Source organism: Aaosphaeria arxii (genome assembly GCF_010015735.1).
Source record: "Aaosphaeria arxii CBS 175.79 unplaced genomic scaffold BU24scaffold_8, whole genome shotgun sequence".
NCBI classification, from domain to species: domain Eukaryota; kingdom Fungi; phylum Ascomycota; class Dothideomycetes; order Pleosporales; genus Aaosphaeria; species Aaosphaeria arxii.
In genome coordinates this window covers 1,408,339-1,427,138 of record NW_022983481.1, presented here as the reverse complement: position 1 = coordinate 1,427,138, position 18,800 = coordinate 1,408,339, and the positions used below count along the sequence as shown (strand labels likewise).

Below are 18,800 nucleotides of genomic sequence, written 5' to 3'. Positions count from 1 at the left end.
AAAGCCCTCCAAGAAGCCCTCCGCCCCATCCTCCTCCTTTCCATACTTCACTCTCTCCAAGAGATACAAGCCCCTTTCACCCTGGAACCCAGGCACTCTTTGACATGACAGCATTTTTTTTCACAGCCAGGGGCGAAGGAGAAACTAATAGATCACTAATTAAGTCTCCATGTTCCTTCGATTTTACTTTTCTTGAGTTTGGAAAGGTTTCTTGTTTGAATTACATTGTGCTACTATGAGTTTTCCCTTGGGGATTGATGGGGGAAAGTTTAATTCTATATGACTGTGTGAGAGAGACATGATTGGAAGCCAAGGGTACTTGAAAACCGGCTTTGTGTTGGTAAAAGAAAAAAAGAATCAACGCCGTCGCTGTAAAAGTGTGAAGGGGAAGACGGAGGGAGAGAAGAAAAAAGGAGTCTTGCTTTACGATTCCATGATGAAATTGGTTGATTGATTCGAAATCCCTACCAAAAAGTCCAATGCAAGAAAAAGTCTTTTTTCGTGGGAAGGGAAAAAGAGAAATCAAGAGAACAAGAAGAAAAGTGCTCCAGCAGTGTGGAAGATGGGTTTCTATTTCGTGGATGGTTTTAATTTTTTTACAATGGGGTGGTGGGTTCTCTTGGTGAAACGATTCTTTACGCAGATCGTGGTTTCGTTGAAAACGCTGTTATGTTAGTTTTCGTATGTCGGTCTCTTTCTTTCTTTTTTGGCTTTGAACATGACTAGACTACCTAGGTATTTTTCAACCCTTGGAATGGGAATCTGTCACGCCACACACACGCACTCTCTCTCTTTCGATCGTGAAACGCGGGGATCGGGTGATGATCTACAAGAAATTTTCCCGGCGTTTGCCCATGACGAAGTCTCTTGTCATCTCGAAGCTGAGCCAACTACTAGCCATGCTCGGCGCGACCTTGAGGAGGTTTGGCACGATTCCCTTGTACAATCCCCGCAAACCCTCCGTCTTGACGATCATCCGGATCGCGTCGAAGATCCCCTTGTACTGGTATCCCATGCCGGTCATGGTGTTGACCTGGAATCGCCGCCGCAGAACATCGAACGGATATGTGCACGTCTGTGCCACGGCTCCTGAGACGGCTCCAGCACCCAGCTTGCCGAGGGCGGACGGGTCGGCCTGGCCTTCGGGTGTGAACTGGTTCCGCGCGATCTCGTAGACCATGAAGTTCAATCCCACGTACGGCGCGACGCCTGCTACGGTCGGTATGATGCCGCGGTACAGGGCGCGGAAGCCTCCCTCGTTCTTGTACATGCTGGTGAGCACACCCCACATTCCCGGCAGTTTCTGGCCTTCAGTCTTCTTTAATGTCTCGAAAGATGCTGACTGAATCGATAACCGTGTTCGCACGATGTCAAGAGGATATGTGAATGTGACCGATGTTATTCCGGCGATGCCTCCGCAAAACAGACGCTGGTAAGGACCTAATTGAGCACCGGGGGTATCTTCGAAAAACTGAAACACAGATTAGGTGAAGCTGCGAGAGCCGAAGAAAACTTTCAAAATTTACGAAAGGTTCTAGAAGCGTGGGAGACGCTCTGCATTGGAATTGGACACTCCTATGCTTAGGGGAAAGGAAGCGGGAGACTGGCAGGTCTCCCCGGGGAAGAACTTGAAAGTATATTGCGAAAAATTCTTACCTGCTTGTAAACATTATAGGCCGAGAACTGAACGGCCGAGTATGGAACTATGCGAATGCAATTGGTGCCATTGCCCGCCATGAAGCCTCGCCAACCTTCATCGCGCCACATCTTAGCCAATGCTTTGTGAACGGACATCTTATATTCGTTCCGACCAGCGCTCTGCACCTGGAAAAGGATCTTCAGTCGCTCCAATGGCGAGACTACGGTCCGCGACACCGCTCCAGCGACACCGCCAGCGATGAAGGACGCGATCACGGGCTGGGCGAGGAACTCTTGGATGCGCTCGAGTCGGGAGTCTTGCGGGGGTTGCAACATAGCGGGCTACGATTGGTGAGCAACTTTTACACATGGCAATTGACTGCTTGTTTGGCATTGACGTACAGTGGCACCTGGTTTTGGCTCCATGACGAAAGTAGGTATCGCAATTTGTTTCTCTTCGGTTTTGGATGTGGTCATCGGGGGTTGCGTGCGTCAAGAACGGAGCAGATAGAAAGCAGCGAATGGGTCGCAAGCTGCAGTCAAAGAAGATCCGCGTCTACGGGATGTGGGAGAAAAGCGCGGGACGTAATAGCGAGATCATCGGTCGTTGCAGCAGTGAATGAATTGTGAGTCAAAACGTTTCGTCGATGGGACGTAGAAGGCGGCGATTGCGGCGGCGACAGCGGAGGAGGAAGGGAGAGCTGAGTCTGAGTAAGAGAGGGTTGCGTCGGCCATCCAAGGGAACGGAGGGAGATAAAGGACGAGGCGGTATGAAGGAGTGGAGAGTGCCTCGAAGGTGAGCGTGCGGCGCGCGGAAGAGGTTTTGAGGAATTGGAGAGAGAGTGAAAGTTTGCAGATACCGCGAACCGGGGAAGAGGAAGGGCCCTAAAAGTAAAGGCAGTAAAGGCAGGCCGGGCGTGTAAGAGTGAGTTGAGGTAAGTGAGTGAGAGTGTGGGTGAGTGGGTGTGGGAGTGAGTGGATGGTGTACGTGAATTCTTAGTGGTCGGCGTCTACGACAGTCCGCTTTCAGTTTTACTCGGCAGAGAGGAGACAGAGAGTCAGAGACCCTATCATCCCTTATACAAGGAGAGTAAACAGCATCAACTTATTATACCATTGAACCTATAACGCAATGTGAATCAATGCCTCATCAATCGTCAAGCAATAGTCGCGTGCCTTGTATACGGAACTAATATTACTATGTATGTACCAACCAACTACTGCTTCGTAGTTGGTCACTTGGTTAGTTAGTACTCCAGACTAGAAGAACTTCCGGTTGTCCACGAGAGCCACCCTGTATACAGCCTACTCACCTGGAGGCTGACTAGAAGCTAGCTATATCTACACTGCTCCTGCAATGGCGCATAGCATCTCTTGACTCGGATACAATGGCGCGACGACATTGCATACTTCAAGGAGGTTTCAAGATGTTGCCAAATCAACTGCAAGGTCTCTGATGCGCCGCGGCACTTTTGTTCATTTCAGCACTTGCGCCATGGGAACACAAGATGACTCAAGACGATCGGGTAAGGCAAAGCAATGCGCAGTTGTTTTTTCCCCTTTCAGACTCTCACCGTCAGCTCTCCACGGGACCCGGGTACTTCTGGCCTCCCTTATCCATCACGCGTATCTACATGTTGACTGCTGCTGTCATCACCTGCCACCCAGTAGGAGATCTTACAGCATCGGAGATACCTTGCGACTTCAATAACTAGTATTTGATTCCAAGATAATACATATTAGAGCTGTCAGCCAGATCGGAGAAAGATACAGCGAATGCCGCATATAACCGTAACCGCATACCCCATGCCCCATGTCACTACTGATTCATACATGCCATTACAATCTCATTACGAGTACACGCACTATCAACACAGCCAAGTGATATGATATTCGAACCTTGCGGGGGTGGGAATGATGATCTGATCTCGGGATACCTCGTAACCCATAAACATAGATCTACGCCATGCATTCTGGGGGCGGGGCAGTCTCGTCGGAGCCGTGGACGTGTGCAACGTAATGGCACCGACCGAGGTCAGGCGAGAATAAATCGGAATTTCTTAGCTATCAACGTCCATCCACTTTCGACGAGCTACTGTATACGGAGTAGGAGTATGTAGCTGGCTCCTGGCGTCAAGCTATCATGGCTTTGTCGTTGGCCAACTGCCCTCCCTGTTCGTATGTGCATCTATGTGACAGCTGGGCAGTTGACGTGATAATGTAGCCGAGTGCCAGCTGGGGTTTAGACGCGGGTCGTCTCCAACTTTACGTTCATGACATTCTTAGTATAGATTGACATTGAATGCTTAGCAACAAGGTAGCTTTTTGATCAATCTAGAGGAGTAAGTCAGATACACCATGATAAACTCTCTGTTTTTTTTTTCAATTGAGCTGAACAGTAACAGCAGACATTCCCTTCAATCTACTTTCCACCATGTAACAACAGACGAGAGGGATGAATTCCGCTCGGAGGTTTACAGGAGGGCCGTAGCTCAAAGAACCCTGACATCTGGACCCGCAATTGTGGCGCGTTCGAGCCGCCAAACCCCATCATCCTATCTTATCCAGCCTCAAATTCCGAGCTTCAAATAGCTTGCCTGTCAATAGTCAAGCCAAAGCTCATTGCCAATGTTGTCCCGACGCATCTTCCAGCAGCTGACCGACAGCTTGCTTCTAGGTCCTCGCAATTGCGCGCCCCTGGCCTGTTCCGCTTCGAAATGCTCTTCCCGCACGAAGCCAGCGAGCAAGAGACATGCTTCCTCTTCCTCGTCTACGCGATGGAAGAGTCGGCAGGGCAGCGATTACTTTGCTAGGGAGGCGAAAGTGCAAGGCTTGAAGAGTCGTGCGGCTTTCAAGCTTCTCGAAGTACTTCTTAGTTGCTCTAAACAGGAATTGAATTGCATTTGCTAATTCATTCTAGATCAATGAGAAATACAAGCTCTTCAAACCTGGCCAGACTGTAGTTGACCTGGTATGTTCCTTTGAACATTTACTCAATAGAACTATTTAACACAATCTGCAGGGATTTGCTCCAGGTTCCTGGTCTCAGGTTTGCATTCCCAATGCAATCTATCTACCAATCCCCTAATCCATCCACCAGGTTGCCGTCAACCGTACCTCACCCGGCGGTCGCGTCATCGGCATCGACCTGATCCCCGCCCAACCTCCGAAAGGCGTATCCACGATCCAGGGAAACTTCCTCTCCCCCGACATACAGGCAGACGTCAGGCAATACGTCCAAGATCCCGATCTGGGTCGACCTCGACGCCAAGTTACCTCTCCGGAACACCACGAGGGCTACAGTGAAGAAGATGTCGAAGAGCTGGAACGCGGCTACATCGACTTGGAGCGACACGCGTTGGGAGGGATAGAAATAGAGACATTAGGCCAGGCGGGCCAGGAGGGATCACGCCAGGAAGCGGAGGAGAGTAAATTGTCGCTGAAAGAACGAGACAAGCGGAAAGGCAGAGTCGTCGATGTCGTGCTGAGTGACATGTCAGAACCCTGGGACCAGACGACTGGCTTCCATAAAAAGAGCCTTAGTGACCCGTATACTAGGATGATGAACACGAGTGGCATTGCGTTCAAGGACCATGCCGGAAGTATGGTGGGTTTGATTCTGTGGTATCAATCTTCGCATGGCATTTCTGGCTGACGCACGGAAAAGGATCTTTGCATGGCCGCGCTGAATTTTGGATTCGACACGCTGCGGACTGGCGGTCACTTTCTGTGCAAATTCTATCAAGGCTCCGAGGATAAAGCGTTGGAGATGACGTTGCGGAGACTGTTCACGAAAGTGCATCGGGAGAAACCTGATTCTTCGAGAAGTGTAATGTCACCCCCGCGGTCTGGCTATACGCTGCGTTTCGGGACGGAAGAGACTAATATGTACGCAGGAGTCCAAGGAAGCCTATTTTGTGGCACTTCGTCGGAAGGAGGCTCCGACGAGAGAGGAGGTCTTCCGAGAGTAGAAAATCGGCATGCAACGTCTTATATTTTACATGAAACAATGCATTTTGGTAGCCATACCTCGCGGTCGGCACGATCTATTCCAAACACCAATTATCGTGCGTCAAAATTCACTGTCGTGAATCTATCTAATCATAAGGATTTGATGCAGCGTCATTAGGGCAATGACGAGACAACTCGACAACTCAGCATCCTCATGTTGTGACTCGGTGAACTCATGATTCAACTTACACCGCAGATGTCGCGGCTTTGCGTTTCTGCATCGGTGGAACGAGTGAGACGACGACTGGAAGATGGGGCTCGAACAACACATTGCTCGGTTCCACTGCCAAGGAAACACGGTCCTGCATGTGCCATGGGAAGCAGAGGTCCCCTCGATGGGAGCGAATCACCAGGATGTATGCGATGAGGTGGATGGATAGATGAATAGATTAGCAGAGAAGGAAGGAGGAAGCAGAAGAGTGGCATGGGCGCTAAATCAACGAGATCCAAAGGATGCCACAGCACATCATGACCGCATTTGCATGGAATCCGAAGCCTGGTTTTGGCTCCGTGGACCCATGTTTCCAGTTTCCCGATTGGGGGGGAGAGGTGAATTGTGAACCCCTCTTCAGTTCGACAGATGCAGTAGTAACTATTTAGTTAAATTCAAAGTATTTCTCCGTGGTGGAGCCAAGCAGTCTGACAGGGATGATCCACAGGTATGTAGGTCAATTACTAGGTAGATATGTAGGGGAAACGGTGGTTATTTACCGATTAGGTCCATGATTATTTGCCTTGACGGTTGTCCCTTGTCTTTCTTTTCTTTTTCATCTCGTTCTTTGTCTCCTGGTTCTCTTCTCCTGCCAAGAGTGAATTGAATTTGGGATATTTCAATGATAATGGATAGTGGAATGAGAACAAGTATGTAGATGAAGCAGAAGAATAGAGTAGTAATAATAATAATAATAATAATAGCATGCTACAACAATGACATAGGTTAAACTAAGATCGATCATGCGTAATATTACTCCATACACCGTTCCGAACTAAACGAAACGGCGATCTTCTCCCCACCCCGGGCGAAACTTGTCAGGAAACTCGGACGCCGCCTCCACCCAGCCACAAACCAACCTGATAACACCAGTTCCTTTGATCATCCCATCGCACCCAACCAACCCCAATCTAAAAGGCTGTACGACCACCCAATGACTCTGATCTGAGCATATCCGATGGATTACCAACCGTTCAATAGCCAGCATGCCTCGTTTGGCGGCCCGTTCTCCACCCTGCCAGGCACACCCGCTCACCTCGCCCAGCCCACGCATTCCCCGCAACAGCAACAGCAGTACGGTGACCCACACGGCCGGTTCTTGCAATCAACTCCATCACCGTTTCCCTACGGCCAGCAGCAGTTCCCGAACAATGGCCAGCCAGGTGGTGGATACCCAAACATGGGTGGTGGAGTCGCGCCCAATGGTGGCTTGATGCAGCCTGGAGGAGGAGGCATGCAGCACAACCAGCTTCACCAAGCCAGAGGTATGTCTGTCATATAACCGTGATATATGTCTTACCCTTCGAGTCTCGAGTCTCGAGTCTCGAGTCTCGAGTCCCAGGCCTCATCTCTGGACATTCGGCTAACCACTTGTCTCTGGATAAGCAGTTCTTCAACAGCAACAGCAACATCAGCAGCAGCAGCAACAGCAACAACATCAACAACACCAGCAGCAGCAGCAACACCAGCAGCAGCAGCAGCAGCAGCAACAACAACACCAGCAACAACAGCAACAACACCAGCAACACCAGCAACATCAGCAACATCAGCAACACCCATCGTTGTCCTCCCCGAGCCCCTACTCGTCAGCGCCCTATTCACAAGCCATCCCCTCGCCAGCAAACCCCCAGTTCATCCAAAACCGCCAGACCGCCTCACCCTCCAATGCAAACAACCACGGCAGCCCGTATGCCAACAACCCACAGATGCAGCAGCCGTCACCGAGCCTTCCATCGAATACGCCACAACCGATGAATCCGGGGTCAGCGGGCCAGCCACAGGCTCAGCAGAATATGCAGGTACAAACGCCGGTGAAGACGCTCCCACAATCCCCGGTCTCTCCGGTCGCGCAGGCTCGCGACAAGGAGCGCGTGACAACGTTGCTGGAAATCAACACATTACTGCTGAAAGAGGTGGTTGAGTTGCAGAACCAGGGGAAGGCCGGGCAGATCGTTCCACCGCCGGCCGGGCAGGAGGTTAAGCCAGAAGACAAGCCCAAGCCCTCGAACGAATATATCGAGTAAGTTCAGATATCTCCCCCATTGCCCAACAACGCGTCAAAATGTTTACACGAGACTAACCTCGCTCCCAACAGTTGCATGCGCCGTCTTCAATCGAACCTCGCCTTCCTTGCCCAAAACGCAGAAAGCAATAAAAAGCCCAACCAGCCAATCCAACCCGGACCCGCAATCATGACCGCGCCCTCTTCCCCCCCAGAGCTCATCGAAATGTACACAAGACTACAGGGCCTCTACCCCGGCTGGAAAGGCCAGCAAGGACAAATGAAAGCCTCGCCCGGCCCGGGACGTTTGAACTCGACGTCCTCGAACGCAGGCAGCCTCAGCGGCATGCAGCCGCCCAACAGCGCCGGTCTGCACAACAACATGCAACCCCCAAACAGTGCAGGACTGCAGTCGAACATGCAATAAAAACGGCTGCTACCCTACAATCTAAAACCTCCCACGCCATTTCTACCTACCTATCCTCCTCATATCACCCCTCTTACCTCCCATATCCCCCCTCGCTTTCGGTTTTCGTTCTCGACATACATTCCCCTTGGCGCTGGGCGCGAAACAAATTTAACGTGGGAACGGCGCGCTGCACGACACGATCTTCGCAAGAAACAAAAAAATTACCAAAGGATGGTGGTGAGGAGAAGGGGACGGGGCGAACGTTCGCCAGACCATTAGTTATAATGTATTTTTACATATCTTTTCTTCTTTTTCTCTTTTTTTGGGAAGAAGGGGATGGGAAAGGGGTTCGGACGGCGTTTTTGTGTAAACTGTGACACAGTCTTTTTTTTTTTTTTGATAGCTCGTAGAATTTAAAAAACATACGGTTTGGATATTGGCTTCTTTGTTTTTTTTGGGGGGGCTTGTTGATGTGTGAGATGAATTGAATTGAATATAATGGAATGGTGACGGGTAGTTTTGTGCCCGTCTTGGATGTTCTGTTGAGATAATGCGACGAGAGCACGTTTCTTGAAATACTTGGGATATAACTATCCTTTTGGTTTCATGCAAGCTACTTGGGAAGAACAGTCTTTGGGGGTAATATAACGGTTTTGCATTTGAAGGGCTGGTGATTCACCTCGCGACCGTACGGGGTTGTTTACGACTCATGGAATGACGTCGGATACTTCGCGATCTGTAGATTGATGTGGTGACTTTATTTTATTTCTCCATACGACTACTACAACACCCCCTCCTTTCTCTACTCGTAGTAATAGAACAAACGGCGTACGGACGTCCTCCCATCCCATCAGACGTCCTCCCATCCTACCACGCCCGCCCCCGGTTGTCAACGCTCTATCCATCCATCCATCCATCCATCCATCGGTCCATCTTATCTATCTTTCTTTCAACAGGAAGCAAAACAGGGTATAATTCTCATCCACCGAAAGTGTCAAATGCAACGACAAGCAAAAACTGAATTCAACAAAGGGGGGGTGAGAAACCAAAAGAAAAAAAACAGGTAAGAACTCCCAAGAACGCCGTATCCCCTCTTTTCTCTCTGGTTATGGTAAAAGCAGTTGGTAAAACGCCTGGATGCAATGTTTGTGATGGCGGTTTTTTGTTTTGTTTTGATTTGGGTTGTTTTGGGTTGTTCCCTTGGTGGTCGGTGGGGAGGCTGTGCATTGTTCAAACACTCGATGCGTGTAGCTGATCTGTCCGGCGTGGTTCTTTGAACTACATGCTTGGATCCTCATGAAGCAGCTCCGTCAGGCGTTGTACCATTGCGAAATGTGATGCTCAAAGACCTTTTTGTTTGGACCTCGTCTGGCATAATATCTCCTCGAGTGATCGGTAGCCATTGGCTTGGAGAAGCTCTTGGCTAGGTTGAGATGGATGATGTGTTGCGAGGAAGTAGTGTCAAGATGTCCAACGGAACCAAAATCAAACTCAATTCATGGCGGATGGTGTTACACATGGTGCATTCCACGAGGAGCAACCAGGGCGGCGATGTTACCCTGACGAGGGAGCTTGCAAAGTGCACTGTTTTGCTGTGAGTCGCCTTGTTTAGGGTCCAGATGGGCATTCAGAAGGCGTTTAGGAGACCGTCTCGGTTTTTCGTCTTCTGGAAATGGAGACAATGATTCTCTGGGCTCCTTTTTGATGATCGTCATCTCCCTTGCCTCATCACTGGTTGCCTTCTTACTGGCTGCCATCTCACTGTTTGTGTCTCCAGATTCCTACACTGTGACAGCCAAGCAACCTTCCAGGACGTTGTCAATGTCAAGACTGTCTTGCACGCCACCTCCACTCCACGTCAATTCGTCGTCAATTGCCATGGGATCGCCCAATTCGAATTGGTAGCCGTTTGGTAGGCTATCTGATTTGTCATCGATTGCGTTGGCTGCCAGCCTGACGGGCCGCGTGGATGCCGGCTTTGTCTGCAGAGTCTCGTTGAGCTCCTCCACGCCAGGAGAATCGAGGTATATCTTATTCGCAATCTCCCCAGAGACAATTGGAACCTGTCCGAGGTAGCTGTCGCCGAGCCCTAGTGCTATCTTCAAGTCGGCCATGCATAGGGGCTTTCTCTTTCGCATCTCCTCAACCTCTATGGGCAGGAGACCGTCCTGGCTCCTGTTGATATCGCCTCTTGCGGCACGCTCTTCTTCTCTTTCTAGCCTGCGCTTGTAATCTGCAGTCCTGACGTAGCCAGGTCCGTTTGAACTGACACGCTGGAAGAAGTTCGTCAAGGCCTCCTTGATATATGTCTCTGTAGCGACATTGACGAAAGTGGCGCAATCAGTGCTGTGTCCAGAAGGAAGGCCATTTTCGTAACATATGGGAAGCATACGTGCTTGTATAGAGCTAGCATCGGGAAACTCGTGTGTCTCGGTGAACAGTGGAGCAGTGTAGCGTTTGCGAATCTCGATTTCCCAATCTGTGAAAATGTAAGCACGTGAAAGCATGAAATGTGAATTCTGTAATGGTCGACAACTTACTAGTCTTTGAAAAGCCGCCAGCACTAGCAGGGCCGGTGTCAGGCTGCTTGATCCTTCTCGCATCGTAATATTCTGTCATGATACTAGTAAACGGGTCCATTGAGTCGTCTTGCAGCGTCTTCAGCCTCTTTCTCTCCCGCCTCGACAATCCCATCACCTCGCTCTTCAGTCTCTTCTCCGTCTCATCCCGCTGTCCCGCACTGGTGCCTTTGCTCCCAGCACCAGGGACCTTGCCAACCACCTTGTCATCTGCCCAACTGGCAATTCCTGCCTCAGGCGCATCTCTCCAAATGTTGGCATATATAGCGAGGATGAATTGATTGTGCGCCTGCTCGAGCGCGGGGGTGGTCAGGATGGGGTCTAATATCGTGGTGAGCTCTTCTTGGTTGAGGTTTCCGAGGAGGAATCGTTGGATCGCGGATTTATAGGTAAGCCATAATGCATCGCCAACGGCAGTCTTGATTGTGTTGTACAGAGGCTCAACGTCAACTCGCGGGGTAACCTTCTTTTCCGGTTTGAGTACCAGAGGAGGTGCGGGTAGTGTTTTCGTTGCTAGCACGGGTGTGGTAGACACATTGATGGCGTCTGGGCGGATGGTTGCCATGATGGGTGGAGGGGACGTCAGCCGTCGCGACAGGCGCGTTGCGGAGATGCGCAGACCTGCAACTTATTCCCCTGATCACACCGGCGAGATGTCGGGGTGCTACAGGGTACAAGAAGGCGATATCCTTCGTCGCAAATGATATCTGAAGAGGTTTCCGATCAAATAGTAATGAAATAAGTGGTGTGCGGACTGCACTTTGATGGGGAATGTTGCGAGTGCAAGTGAGGTGAGGTTGAATGAAGCTCGGGGGTCGTGCGGAGTTGCCGATCGCCAGACTCTGGGGTCGCAGCCAAAGCTAAAACACACTACGAGTACACTCTAAGGACCAAACTTTCATTATTTTGCTTGCGCAGCACTCTGTAGATATTCAACTCACAACTAACCTAGTAATTGAAATGAGAGCAAGTTTAATGAGTTATTAAATCGTCATTCATGGCATTGGTCTGCATCTGCAGACTACAGTAAACAAGTGTATCCTGTACATCTGGTCTATATAATACAAGGCGTGTCCTAACCAACAACCGTGCTGGTTTGGGTATATTACCATATGCCGAGCGAATATCTCAAAATAGCAGAAAAACAATTAATTTCAGTCTTTTCCATTGTTCACTGCAAGTATGACATTGTCCACGTGATTTTATCACTTCCACTGGCATCATCTGATGGTCTCGGAGATCTCCTCTGGACAAGCGTCGACTTGGACGTCCCCGGTTCGACCATAACTGGAGAAAGAGGGAGTAGCTCTGCAAACTTGACCCAAGGAAACACCCAGGACAAGTCGATAGCTACATTCACTCGGTCTTCGAGATCGCAATCTTCATTAGTTCCTCCGTGCTTTTCCTGAAATTCTTTGGGTCCTTGATGACACTCTGCCAGATCTCGCCATGCTTCGGCTCGGCCATGGCTGCTTTGCTCAAAACCTCGGCCTTCTTCTCTTCTGTACCATGCTGCTCTAGGAACTTCATGAAATAGACCCAGCCATCTCCATAATCAGAGTCAAGCACTACGGCCTTGGTGAACCACGTGCTTGCTTTGTCTAACCTTCGCTCTGCCCAGAAGATTCGAGCGACAACGACGAAGAGCTGAGGGTCATTTTCCACCTTCTTGATCGCCTCTAGTGCACGAGGTTTCCGCTGTGTTCGCGATTCTAGGTTCATTATTTTCTCGGCCCAGAGCAGGCCAGAGTGAGGACATTCCTGTAGTGCGCCCGCCATGAGTTTGTTTGCCGCTGGGAGGTTGCCCGCTCGTCTCTCCAGACGCACAGCCTCGCAGAGAAGTTCCGGATTCTTGGGGTTCTGGGCGCGGCCTCGGTCGAGGGTTGAGCGAGCTTTGACAACAGCTCCCGTTTTCTCCTGTATACGCGAGAGAAGGATGAAGAGAGTAGGTGCTTTCGAATTGGCGCGTGTTCCAACCGAATAGGCTTCCTGTGCTTCTTTGAGCTTTGACATCGACTCATAAATCTGGCCCTTCATGGAGTGGAGCTTCCAGCTTCCAGGCCATGTTTGCAGGCCTCGGTTGACCAGATCAAGGGCAGCGTCCATGTCGCCCAGTTGGCGCTCCAATGCAGCCGACTTGATGAAGATACGATCGGTCGCAGCAGATTCACGAGCAATCTTGAGGAAGGTGCGAGCCTGGTCGAATTCGTTGGCGTCAACCTCAAAATCGACAGCTCGTGTATAAAGGTTCTCATTGCCAGGCAATTGCTGGAATGATCGCGCAATGACCTGTCGTGCTTCGGCTGGTTTGCCAGCTTGCCACATCTCGCGGGCATATGAAAGCCAAAGGGACTCTGATTTGGGGCAGGCATTGACTGCCCTCTCAAGCATGTTCAAGAGAAGATCGACAGTCCCGTGGCGCTTTTCAAGTTCGGCAGCAGCGTGCCAGACCGTTGTACTGAGAGGGAAGATAGATATGGCATGGCCGAGAACGGCTCTCGCAGTCTCGAATCTACCCCTGGCAATGCTGTCTTTGGCGTCTTGTAACCATGTGTCTCGTCGTTCGTCATCTTCATCCAATCCCCAACCGATAGTGGCTTTGATAATTGATCCAGCAGTGGCAATAGCACCCTCTTCATCACAGATTTCAGCCTGTGTGATCCATTCCTCACGTTTCAGCATTGCATTTTCCTTGATAAGTGCCTTCACAGCACGTTCCATGACTTTATCACACAGGTCGGATCTGCCAAGCTGTTCCTGTAATCGACACGCCTGCACCCAGATTGCCCAACTTGTGGGTATGGCTTTGCGTGCAGCATTGAGAATCTGCTGTGCGTGCTCAGGATCGCAGACTCGCGCGTACGAGACCCAAAGCTCTTCGGAAAGCTTCACTGTTTCAGTGGCCTTTGCAAAGAGCATCGTAACGTCCTTGATGTCCTCCGTGTCGTTGATGAGGATTTTCCAGAGCTCAACGGACTGTGGGTTGTGGTCCAATGCTTGTCTTGTCACCTTTTTGCGGGCCGCTACGGTTTGTTCTAGATCGATTGCAGCGATCCACAGCTTGATCGCTTTCGGGTTTTGCTTGATACCATTGGCAGCGATCACTTTGGCGTTATGAAGAATATCACGATTGATGCGAATCGCTTCTTCCCAGACGACGATTGAACGCGGGCACATTTCGCATCCTTGTTGAATGACCTTTTTAGCGGTGTGCAGTTTCCCGGCAAGTTCTTCTAATCGGCAAAGAGCAACGTATCCTGGGCCATTGTGTACGTTCGTTTTGACAGCAGACTGCTTAAGTTAGTACCGTATCGAAAATTACTAGAGTGGCAGTACTCACCTCTAAAAGTACTCGAGCGCGTTTGATATCTTCGACAGGGGCCTCTGCTCCCATTGCTTGTGTCTTGTCCAACGCTGTCATATATCCCTTCACATCTACGGACGTAGCCGTACCAGATACACTTGTCTGGGTTCCGGCATTGCCCTGTGCAGCAGAATCTAATCGAACTTGTAGCGCAGATTGCTGGGCAGCTCCGATTGAGGCGAAATTCGTCATAGTACCGTCTCCAGACTCAGATGAAATCGACGTTTCTAGTTGTCCTTGTTGTGAAGCCGCCGACAGCACGCTATCGGGTACAGCGTAATGACGATTGTTGGCCATTCTGGCTTCTCTTGCTCTCTTTGCCTTTCCTGTCATGTCGCCCACCTCTGGCAATGCTGCCCACTCCTCTTCAGACAAGCTGCTGAGCGACCGTTTGAGGTCGGCAAATTGTAGCTGAATCTTAGGGTTGTTTCGTTCGTATTCTTCGCGTTCTTTCTGTTCGCGGGCTTCCCTATACGGTGGTGTATCGTCGGCATCTATTCGTTGCAAAAGGCCACAATGATGAACATTTCATTGAACACAAGCGGTAGGGGGCGGGATAAGAAAGAAGCAGAAAGGGTTACTAACCTTCGCGCGCGCCGTCTTTTGTCCATCCTCTCATCAATATCCTGATAAACTCGATCCGCCTCATCGTCGTCCTTGTCGTAATTCATTCCGCTCGAGAATAGTCCAACTTCGTTGTCGGGATCCTGGAATCTATCCTCCTCTTCATCCTCCTCCTTCCTTTCTACTGCGCCATATGCTGAAGGTGCTGCCTGGCCAAGTTGCGCTGCACGCTTAGCCAGCATCTCCTTCATCTGTTCCTCCGATGGACCTTCGCGAGCTGGACCGAGATCACTTCGAGTAGTGAACCCCGTAGCACCACGCCCGAGACCAGCAACATAGTTCTCAGGCGCGGGCATAGACAAGAAATCCCGTCGTCCGCTCATCTTGCCGCCGTTTGTATGCAATGAAGTGAAGGGTTGGTTTCCTTAAGATCGAGACCGCCGTGTTACTGGCGCATGCGCCTTTTCGTCCTGTGCGTTTAAATGCGCGAATATTCCTGACGCGGTTGTTATTCGAGTGTCCGTATTAATGTTGTGTAGTCAAAGGAGTTATAAAGTTGTCGTTGACATGAAAAGTAGACGGTTAGCTTTCATGATTGTAGGTACGCTAACCTAGACAAGTAATCAAGCTCTTCGAGTCACATGATTGCGTGTTTGCCTATTTGAACACCTTGATCCATCAATACGAGGTAGACAAAAGCATAAATCGCTTTGGACGTGTAAATTGAATTGCAAGGATTAAGTGTAGAATTTCAATTATTAGCTTGTCGTTAAGACTAGGGTTTCAATATCCTGTACAAGCCCTCCCCTCTCTTTGTCAACACTACCATTATATGGACGCATTAATGCTCCATGGCTCCCTCAAGTAGATTTTCGCCACGGCTATACACGTAGTCCTTAGGGTTCAGAGGGCCTATCTGGAAGGAGTAATTTATATATCCTTATGAGCGTCTGGCGATTTTCCCCATTCATTGCGAAGAAGCAGTAGTAGGTATCGGAGGAGCAGCTGACGTATCTCCTCCTCTCGAATTCAGTGATCTGCAAAATATAAGACCCAGGTCAGCTCAAATTCTGAAATGAAACATACCTTTTGGATCTAGTAAACCACTTCCTAAAGCCTCTCGGCTTTCTGGGGTTCTGCGATAGGTCAGACTCCGAAACATGTTCAATTTGCCTCTTCGACATACCTGTTGACCAGCGCTTTCATCGATTTTACTTGTAATACTACTTCGATTGATTCCGCTTGGCTGAGATCTTTCCCTATCCGCATCCTCCCCCTCCTCTTCTCTTTCGTCGTCGTCTTCCTCTTCTTCTGAATCTTCCTCTTCATCTGTTTCGAGCGGAGGTGCCCACCTTTCTGGATCCCCATTGATAACAACAAACCACCCTATGTCTTGGCCTACTGCGATCTGATCTCTAAGATCCATTAAAGCAGTCCAAGCTTCATCTGTTACTCCGTGTCCTCTTATCTCCTCAATATCCACGCTTAGCTTGACTTCATGAACCTGGTCGCATACATATGCATACGGTTGTTCTTTTGTGACCAGATCTTCAGGGTCGTACTGTTCAAGAAGTCGTAATGACGGGAGCTTCGCCATAATCTCTGGATATGTTTTGGTGAAGTTCTCAAGATATAGGGCGCTCACAGCTGGTGTCATTATGTAGCTCGGCGAGCAATCGTCCAGATTCTCCAGGAGGGTCCTATACAGGATCCTTATGCGCGGCCATCGGAAGCCATGAACAAGCCAGGTAGGCATTGTTGATGGATAGCTCAAGGAGAGGGCAGCGCCAGGGGATCCGGTTAGACTGAGAGCTCTATGGATCCAGTCCTAGCTCCAGTCTTGGTATCAATTGATTGTTTTATTTCGTTGCGGTGAATGTGTCAATCATGAAGAGCTGACGAGCCAAGGTGAAAAGTGTGCTATGTTTTCAAGCGACAGTGAGATAATCCGCGTACATGATCTGATGGGAACCGAGTTGAAGGGTGCAATGCGGAGAAGCACCTGAGTACGCGAGCAATGGTCGAACGCGTATATGCTTGCATGCAGGTGCGACAGATACAATTGGGACGGCGCGCGAATACGAAGAACTCTTTGTGTCTCGCCAGTCTGGCATGGAAATTGGAGAGAAAGCTGCGCCTGTGTTTCAGGGACTTTGGTCTTTCACGAGCTCATCGGCTTCATCATCCGGAGGCCGGTCCATGATGTTACACAGACGAGGCGCATTATGGCAGGTGAGGGCGAATTCGAAGTAACGACTCATGGTCGCAATCTGGCCCGCACTTTCCCCCACTTGAGCTCCCCCCTTGTCCTTATCGCCTAATCGTGCAGGGCCGGCCAGCCTCCAACTCCCATCATTCACCCATCAATTGAGTTCTTCGTCATTGTCGTCATATGCTCCAGAGCGATTTGGAGTACTAGAGTCCACATCTCTTGTCGCGTACATCGCCATCGGCGTTTCTAGAACAGCTGCATCTTTCTAATAATACTTCGAACTAGTTCACGGACATGCCACTGTGCGTAAGACCACTCACTTTAAAGGATTCTATAGCTTCCTCTAGCGCTCGCGCGTTGTCAATACCAATACTGACAAACATACAGTCACTTGCTTGGTAAAAAGGTAGCTCCCTTCTACACACACCATCTCAGCATTGATTCTGACCATCGAAATTCAGTCATGGAACGTCTACAACCCAGCAGCAATCGCGCGCGTCAAGGCGGACGAGGCAGCTGCCGCCGCCCGAGAAGCTGCGGAGGAGCAGCGCATGCAGGAGGTTGATGCCGCACGTCGAGCAGCTATTCTTCGAGGACAAACGCCCCCACCTTTACCCGATGAGGAGTCTACACACAATGAGAGGCGACCGGAACGGGAGAAGGATGGCCGAGAGCGAAAAAGAAGACGTTTGCATGGAGAAGATGATACAGACAGGGACATTCGGCTGGCGCGAGTCACAACAGGGCCCAAGGACGAAGAAACAGTATCTACGCTGAAGCTTAGGCGGCCAGAAAGCGATGCGCCATTGACGGACCACGCTGGCAATATCAACCTCTTTCCGATTGATCTCAAGGAGGCTGGAAAGCGTGAAAAGAACGAGGAAGCAGAGAAGGAGAGAAAGAAGAAGGAGCGCGCCTTCGAGGATCAATACACAATGCGATTCTCCAATGCCGCTGGACAAAAGGGAACTTTGCAACAACCTTGGTACGCGACAGCAGACAACAGCCGAGATGATCCAAACACCAAATCCGGAGATCAAACTATCGCCTACGCTGGTTTCGAGACTAAAGATGTCTGGGGAAACACAGATCCTCGCCGCAAAGAGAGGGAGCAGGCGCGGATGGCCTCAAATGACCCACTTGCGTTCATGAACAAGGCCCAGGTGCAGCTCAAGAAAAGCAAGGCAGACCGGAAGAAATGGGCGGAGGATCGAGATCGTGAGCTCCGCGGGATGAGACTAGCCGAGGAACGGGAGCATAGAAGAGAGAGGCATACTAAACGCAGGCATCGCAGAGAAGATGATGACGACTTAACAGATGACACTTCTAGAGAAAGGCACAGGCGAGATCATTCTTCTAAGGACAGACACCGACAAAGAAGTCATAGTCATGATCGTAGGCGACATGATAGGAAATCATCACACCGAGATCGAAAGCGTAGCAGAAGTCGAAGTCGAAGTCGAGATCGAGAGCACCACAAAAAGAAAGATGATATGAAGTCTCGTCGCAACGACCGACACGGCGATGTGAGAGAAGAGCATCGCACATAGAGGCTTCTACGAAAATCCCTTTGGATGACTTCAGGGCCTGCTGGTATATCCAGGAATCAGAGGTCTGAACCCCTGCCACCTAGTCAATTCTGGCTAGGGATGGATGCATTTTCATCATAGTCTTCAGCTTTGAATGCTCAACCATGCACTTGCTTCTGTCTCATTCCGCCCAAGTGATACCAGTTCATCCGAATGCCTCAAACAAATTACTCACACTCATAGACCATCAATCAATAACTTCAGAGCACTACTCAAGTCCG

At 50.1% G+C, this 18,800-nt stretch overlaps 7 protein-coding genes across 7 annotated transcripts; 3 read left to right on the top strand and 4 right to left on the bottom strand.

The window, feature by feature from the left end:
• Nucleotides 1-532: 532 nt before the first annotated feature.
• BU24DRAFT_274449 (ADP,ATP carrier protein) lies at nt 533-2,604 on the bottom strand. The gene is made up of 3 exons (XM_033522621.1): nt 2,041-2,604; nt 1,657-1,980; nt 533-1,471 (listed from the first exon to the last, which is right to left on the bottom strand). Exons 1-3 carry the CDS (start codon nt 2,113-2,115, stop codon nt 827-829), a joined length of 1,044 nt encoding a protein of 347 aa, XP_033380642.1. The 5' UTR covers nt 2,116-2,604; the 3' UTR covers nt 533-826.
• A 1,662-nt stretch (nt 2,605-4,266) lies between these two features.
• BU24DRAFT_353875 (FtsJ-domain-containing protein) lies at nt 4,267-5,609 on the top strand (the record flags this gene model as incomplete). Its single annotated transcript, XM_033523795.1, has 6 exons — nt 4,267-4,503; nt 4,559-4,609; nt 4,661-4,687; nt 4,739-5,245; nt 5,306-5,467; nt 5,535-5,609. The coding sequence occupies 6 exons, from the start codon at nt 4,267-4,269 to the stop codon at nt 5,607-5,609; spliced, it is 1,059 nt and encodes a 352-aa protein (XP_033380641.1).
• A 1,209-nt stretch (nt 5,610-6,818) lies between these two features.
• On the top strand, nt 6,819-8,289 carry BU24DRAFT_435675 (uncharacterized protein; the record flags this gene model as incomplete). The annotated part of the gene is made up of 3 exons (XM_033530111.1): nt 6,819-7,125; nt 7,250-7,880; nt 7,956-8,289. 3 exons carry the CDS (start codon nt 6,819-6,821, stop codon nt 8,287-8,289), a joined length of 1,272 nt encoding a protein of 423 aa, XP_033380640.1.
• A 1,763-nt stretch (nt 8,290-10,052) lies between these two features.
• Nucleotides 10,053-11,415, bottom strand: BU24DRAFT_353043 (uncharacterized protein; the record flags this gene model as incomplete). The annotated part of the gene is made up of 2 exons (XM_033523762.1): nt 10,053-10,750; nt 10,812-11,415. 2 exons carry the CDS (start codon nt 11,413-11,415, stop codon nt 10,053-10,055), a joined length of 1,302 nt encoding a protein of 433 aa, XP_033380639.1.
• Nucleotides 11,416-12,206: 791 nt separating this feature from the next.
• BU24DRAFT_352944 (uncharacterized protein) lies at nt 12,207-15,161 on the bottom strand (the record flags this gene model as incomplete). The annotated part of the gene is made up of 3 exons (XM_033523757.1): nt 12,207-14,141; nt 14,191-14,683; nt 14,800-15,161. The coding sequence occupies 3 exons, from the start codon at nt 15,159-15,161 to the stop codon at nt 12,207-12,209; spliced, it is 2,790 nt and encodes a 929-aa protein (XP_033380638.1).
• Nucleotides 15,162-15,514: 353 nt separating this feature from the next.
• BU24DRAFT_426159 (uncharacterized protein) lies at nt 15,515-16,987 on the bottom strand. Its single transcript, XM_033528903.1, has 3 exons — nt 15,965-16,987; nt 15,865-15,914; nt 15,515-15,815 (listed from the first exon to the last, which is right to left on the bottom strand). The coding sequence occupies exons 1-3, from the start codon at nt 16,532-16,534 to the stop codon at nt 15,746-15,748; spliced, it is 690 nt and encodes a 229-aa protein (XP_033380637.1). The 5' UTR covers nt 16,535-16,987; the 3' UTR covers nt 15,515-15,745.
• Nucleotides 16,988-17,133: 146 nt separating this feature from the next.
• Nucleotides 17,134-18,689, top strand: BU24DRAFT_426158 (uncharacterized protein). The gene is made up of 3 exons (XM_033528902.1): nt 17,134-17,292; nt 17,378-17,396; nt 17,452-18,689. Exons 1-3 carry the CDS (start codon nt 17,285-17,287, stop codon nt 18,538-18,540), a joined length of 1,116 nt encoding a protein of 371 aa, XP_033380636.1. The 5' UTR covers nt 17,134-17,284; the 3' UTR covers nt 18,541-18,689.
• Nucleotides 18,690-18,800: the final 111 nt, after the last annotated feature.

Coding starts and splice junctions, on each gene's coding strand:
- BU24DRAFT_426159 (XM_033528903.1), bottom strand. CDS start 16,534: ATGCCTACCTGGCTTGTTCATGGCTTCCGATGGCCGCGCATAAGGATC. Junction 15,915..15,964: donor ATGAAAGCGCTGGTCAACAG/GTATGTCGAAGA, acceptor GACCTATCGCAG/AACCCCAGAAAGCCGAGAGG. Junction 15,816..15,864: donor TGGTTTACTAGATCCAAAAG/GTATGTTTCATT, acceptor TATATTTTGCAG/ATCACTGAATTCGAGAGGAG.
- BU24DRAFT_274449 (XM_033522621.1), bottom strand. CDS start 2,115: ATGACCACATCCAAAACCGAAGAGAAACAAATTGCGATACCTACTTTC. Junction 1,981..2,040: donor AGCCAAAACCAGGTGCCACT/GTACGTCAATGC, acceptor CACCAATCGTAG/CCCGCTATGTTGCAACCCCC. Junction 1,472..1,656: donor CCTATAATGTTTACAAGCAG/GTAAGAATTTTT, acceptor TCTGTGTTTCAG/TTTTTCGAAGATACCCCCGG.